The sequence below is a fragment of the Limulus polyphemus genome, unplaced genomic scaffold (assembly GCF_000517525.1).
Source record: "Limulus polyphemus unplaced genomic scaffold, Limulus_polyphemus-2.1.2 Scaffold625, whole genome shotgun sequence".
Lineage (NCBI taxonomy): Eukaryota > Metazoa > Arthropoda > Merostomata > Xiphosura > Limulidae > Limulus > Limulus polyphemus.
The window spans coordinates 282,507-286,969 of NW_013666235.1; the positions used below are offsets into that span (position 1 = coordinate 282,507).

Below are 4,463 nucleotides of genomic sequence, written 5' to 3' on the forward strand. Positions count from 1 at the left end.
AGTCTTACACTGCTAAATTAGGGACGGCTAGCGCAGATAGCCCTCGTGTAGCTTTGCGCGAAATTCAAAAACAAAAGTAATTCCTGTACGCTGAATCCGAAAATGATATCCATTTACCTCCATCACGCACAGATTTTCCACAAAACGTCATAACGCAATACATGAAAGAAAGACCACAACACGTAGTTTTGAGACTTAAAGACGTAGCTTTCACAAAAAAATCAGGATGAATAAGGTTGAATATTTGTTTGACATCAATGTTCTTCCATTTTATTCAGTTTGTTTGTATTTTTGTTAGCAAACATAAATAACAAAAAATGTTCATTGTGTTAAACAAAATAATAATTTGATCTACGTAAGAGATTTTCTTTTCTTCCCGATTTGCAAAAACTCCTTACGTGACAGAAAAAAAATGAATATTATTTTCGAAATCTGCGTAGCTGAATTATGGGCCCCCCAGTGGCACAGCGGCATGTCTGCGGACTTACAACGCTAGAAACCGGGTTTCGATACCCGTAGTGGGCAGAGTACAGATAGCCCTTTTGTAGCTTTGTGCATAATTAAAAACAAACAAATTGAATTATGGAAAATCTGTTATTAAAACAAAAACAAATTTTATGAAGTTTAAATTCGCAGGCCTGTGTAATCAATCAGTTTTCGTTTTCATTATTTCCTCAATGATATTATTTGAATAAAACTATATTTATTACAGATATAGAATATTATAAAATTCGTTACTTAGAAATGTTGTTTGTAAATATATTTTCAAATATATATGAAAATTATATGGGAGAAAATAAAACATGTATTATAATGTTCACAAGAACAGTAAAGTGTTAACTTTCAATCTGGACCCATAGTAATTCTTAGTAATTACGAATATTAACACTAAAAAATCTGGCGTGCATATTTAACTTGTTTAGGAACGATATATTAATTTGTTTAACAGAGAAAGAATACAATTTTTCTATTACATTAACTGTAATTTTAAGGGCCATAAAACTTACTATGTCATTGTGATAATTGATTCAAACTGCTAAAGATATTTCGAATGATATATAGAAAACACTGTACCATAAAAATATAAAAACATAATATTTTTCATTGAAATGTATCGTTACAACTACATTCATGCGCATTCACTCATACACACACACAACGTCTTCCGTTTCAAAAGCGATTGTAATGCTGGAAGAAGAAGCAACCAGTACATAAAAAACACGTTAAAAATAAAAAATTGAGATCCTTCTTGCATGGCTGGTGCATTTCGGCGTTCCATAAATGCATACGTAGTACATAGATGTTTTCTGATACTTTAGAAGGCTGTTTAACGGGATGGATGGGCGACTGAGAAATGAGCTGTTTGCTACGACGAGTGTTTCAAAAGCTAGCGACTCTTTTTGAAAATCCAACAAAAAGATCAGTCAGACTGGTAATATTGTTAGGCTGATTTGTCAGAAAGACGACTTTTTCGAAAGATCAAACAATTCTACTATCAAAACGTTCACTACACAAGTGTTAATTTTCTATAGATAAGACGACAATGTTAGACATATGAACTTTTGGGGATACGTACAAAGTTTTCCAGAATTAAAGAACCAATCAGAAAAAATGTATTATTGTTGTGAAGTTTGTAAGTTCTCTGTTATATCCTTACAGCTGTGATATGACCGTGATGAGTAGGCTTACCTTAGAAATCTTAGAAATGATATTAGTATAAATAATCAAAAGTTCTAATGAAAGGGTATATCAACTTCAACTGTCTACACTCGTGGAACTAAATATTCACCTAGCTTATTTCGAAGTTAGAGTAAAGAGCTTGGACGTAAATATTGATGCAAATACAGGGGACGTAGATAACGTATCAAACGGAACATGCTGGCCTGTCGCTACTGAACAACCCTTCAGTGGCTCAGCGGTAAGTCTGCTAAACATCGGGTTTCGATACCCGTGGTGAGTAGAACACAGATAGCCTATTGTGTAGCTTTCTGCTTAACAAAAACCAAAACTATTGAACAAAAATAGGTTTAAAGTAATTTTAAAATGACTGCTATTTTTTAATTACGTTTATACATACAAACACACACAAGTAATAACAGATGTTTAGTAAAATAACTCGTCAGTCATTAATGTGGGAAATGGGAAAGAGAGGCGTACAACAAATCTAACTACGGTTGTGTACGGCACAACCAGACATTTCTTTATAGATTTTGAATATTTCACCATCAAGCTTACTGTATGACAGTTTATTTTAGCTAGAAAATATAGATGTTAAAACACATAATCTCATAGTGCACCTTTGGGAATGAAGGTAATAGGGGACATCCTGTAGCATTGCGGTACCAAATATTTATTTTTCATTTTCAAAATTTCATTACTGGGTTAGATCTGACATCGCACTCATACAAAAGGATGAAAAATGCATTGACAATACGAATGAACTGCTCGAAGATTTTTAAGACGATCGCTATGTACTGATTTATTTAAAGCGATTGGCATTAAACGATGGCTAAATATATTTTATCGATACTTAGGTCGACATACCAAGTAAAAATATGGTGTATACAACCCAAACGACGACAGTGAGGTTGAAAGCATGATTATTTGCAAGGTTTTTGTCTTAAGAGGTGAAAAGTCCAGGAAAGGAATCTTTTCTTGAGAAACATTTTTGTCTTTAACTTTTCGTTTCTGGTTCTTCAAATGAAGTATTGCTCTTCGCTGAGGGTGGTACAAGGAGGCTGATCGGTAAAAAAATCCAAGAAAAAACGTTAAAAACACGATACCCGTTACAGCGTGGAGTCCCAATCTCCAATCCAACAACCTGAAAATATAATAAAAAGGAGGAGCATTTTAAAATTTTGGAGAGTTACCTTCAAATATATCATTCTATGAAATTCACCATTTGACTATATGTAGAAAGTGTATTATTGAAAAGTCAATAACTTGGTCTTAATACGCTTGCATTAATCTGATAAATACGTAATCTGATGTGTAAATAGACGCTTATGAAAAAACTGCATCTACCAGGTGGCAGCACTGATTTGCATGTTTAAAATGGTATCTATAACAATGTAATATATATGTGCACTATAAGTGATGTATTGATTTCGTTAAAAACGTCCTGACATATTTAAAAATGAACAAAAACTATTGTTTAATAGTAAATAATCTCCTGAAAAAATCTTAATAATTAAATAAAATAACTAAAGAAATACAACCATACAATTTTCAACGTTTTGTGGCCCAACGCAAACAGTTTTTATTGTCATATTTTTTTAAACTCCAGTGAGTAGTGTTACCCCATAACGTGGCAACCGTGCAAGAAGAGGCTCAATGCGATGGATTGGTCGTGGTAGGCCAATTCTTTGGCCTCCACGTTCCCAAGACACCACTCTACTAGACTACTTTCTTTGGGGGTATGTTAAGGGCATCATTTATTGCACACCTATAGCAAACATCACGGAGCTAAAGACCGTGATAACGGATGCCATCGCCTCTGTAACTGTGGACATGTTGCAGCGAACATGGACTGAAACCTAATATCGTTTAAACGTGATGAGAGCCAGTAACGTTGCACACTAGGAGTCTACTGACAATAAAAACTCTTTGAGTTCGACTACAAAATTTTGAAAACTGTATGGTTCCATTTCTTTAATCATTTAATTATTAAATTTTAAAATAGGAAAGATAATTTTGGACCACCTTGTAATATACATATTATCAAGATATAAAATAAATAAGTTGATACACTTCCATTTAACGAACAGATAAAATCTCTTTCGGTAACTACTGTAGCTCATTTTATTTTCACACAGTTTTTATGATGAGCTGTTGTTTGTGTTTTAGAATATTCGTGCAAAGCCGTTCGGTATTATTCATGATATAAAGCAGCACATACCTAGATTATATTATATTTTCACTCCGGTGTAAAGAATGCTTTTATTTGTTTGTTTAAGTGTAAACTTGCGCAGTGAGTTATTTATTCCCTCTAGTCTTACACTGCTAAACTAGGAACGGCTAGCGCAGATAGCCCTCGTGTAGCTTTGCGCAAAATTCAAAACAAACAAGCAAACAAATCAAAGTTACAGCACAGCAGAGCCACCGCGGAGGCAAAAGGAATGCAACATGACTGTTTATATTTTTTTCGAGGAAACTAAGTTTTAGAGAAATTAATTTTCCGTTAATTCGAAGTCCTCGGTAAGTCTGTCGTGGGTAGAGCACATAGAGCCAATAGTGTACTTTGTGTTTAACAATAAACAAACAAATAAACCATTCGATTGACAGAAGACCCTAAAGATAAATATATCAAAGTTTGTTTGGAATGAGATACACGAGTAAGATTGTTATATAGAAACTAACTAACCCCAACGACCTCAGCTTTAATTTCAAATCTTTGTTGTTATCTGTTTATTTGCCCCCAGTGGCACAGCGGTATGTCCGTGGACTTACAACGCTATAATCCG

General features: G+C 33.9%; 1 protein-coding gene across 1 annotated transcript in view; it reads right to left on the reverse strand.

The window, feature by feature from the left end:
* The window catches only part of LOC106459546 (monocarboxylate transporter 10-like), a 58,182-nt gene that overhangs the window by 6,775 nt on the left and 46,944 nt on the right, over window positions 1–4,463 (reverse strand). The window contains exon 3 of the mRNA XM_013919173.2: window positions 2,545–2,821. Within this exon, the coding sequence (XP_013774627.1) occupies window positions 2,545–2,821 (277 nt within the window). The remainder of the gene's footprint in view (window positions 1–2,544; window positions 2,822–4,463) is intronic.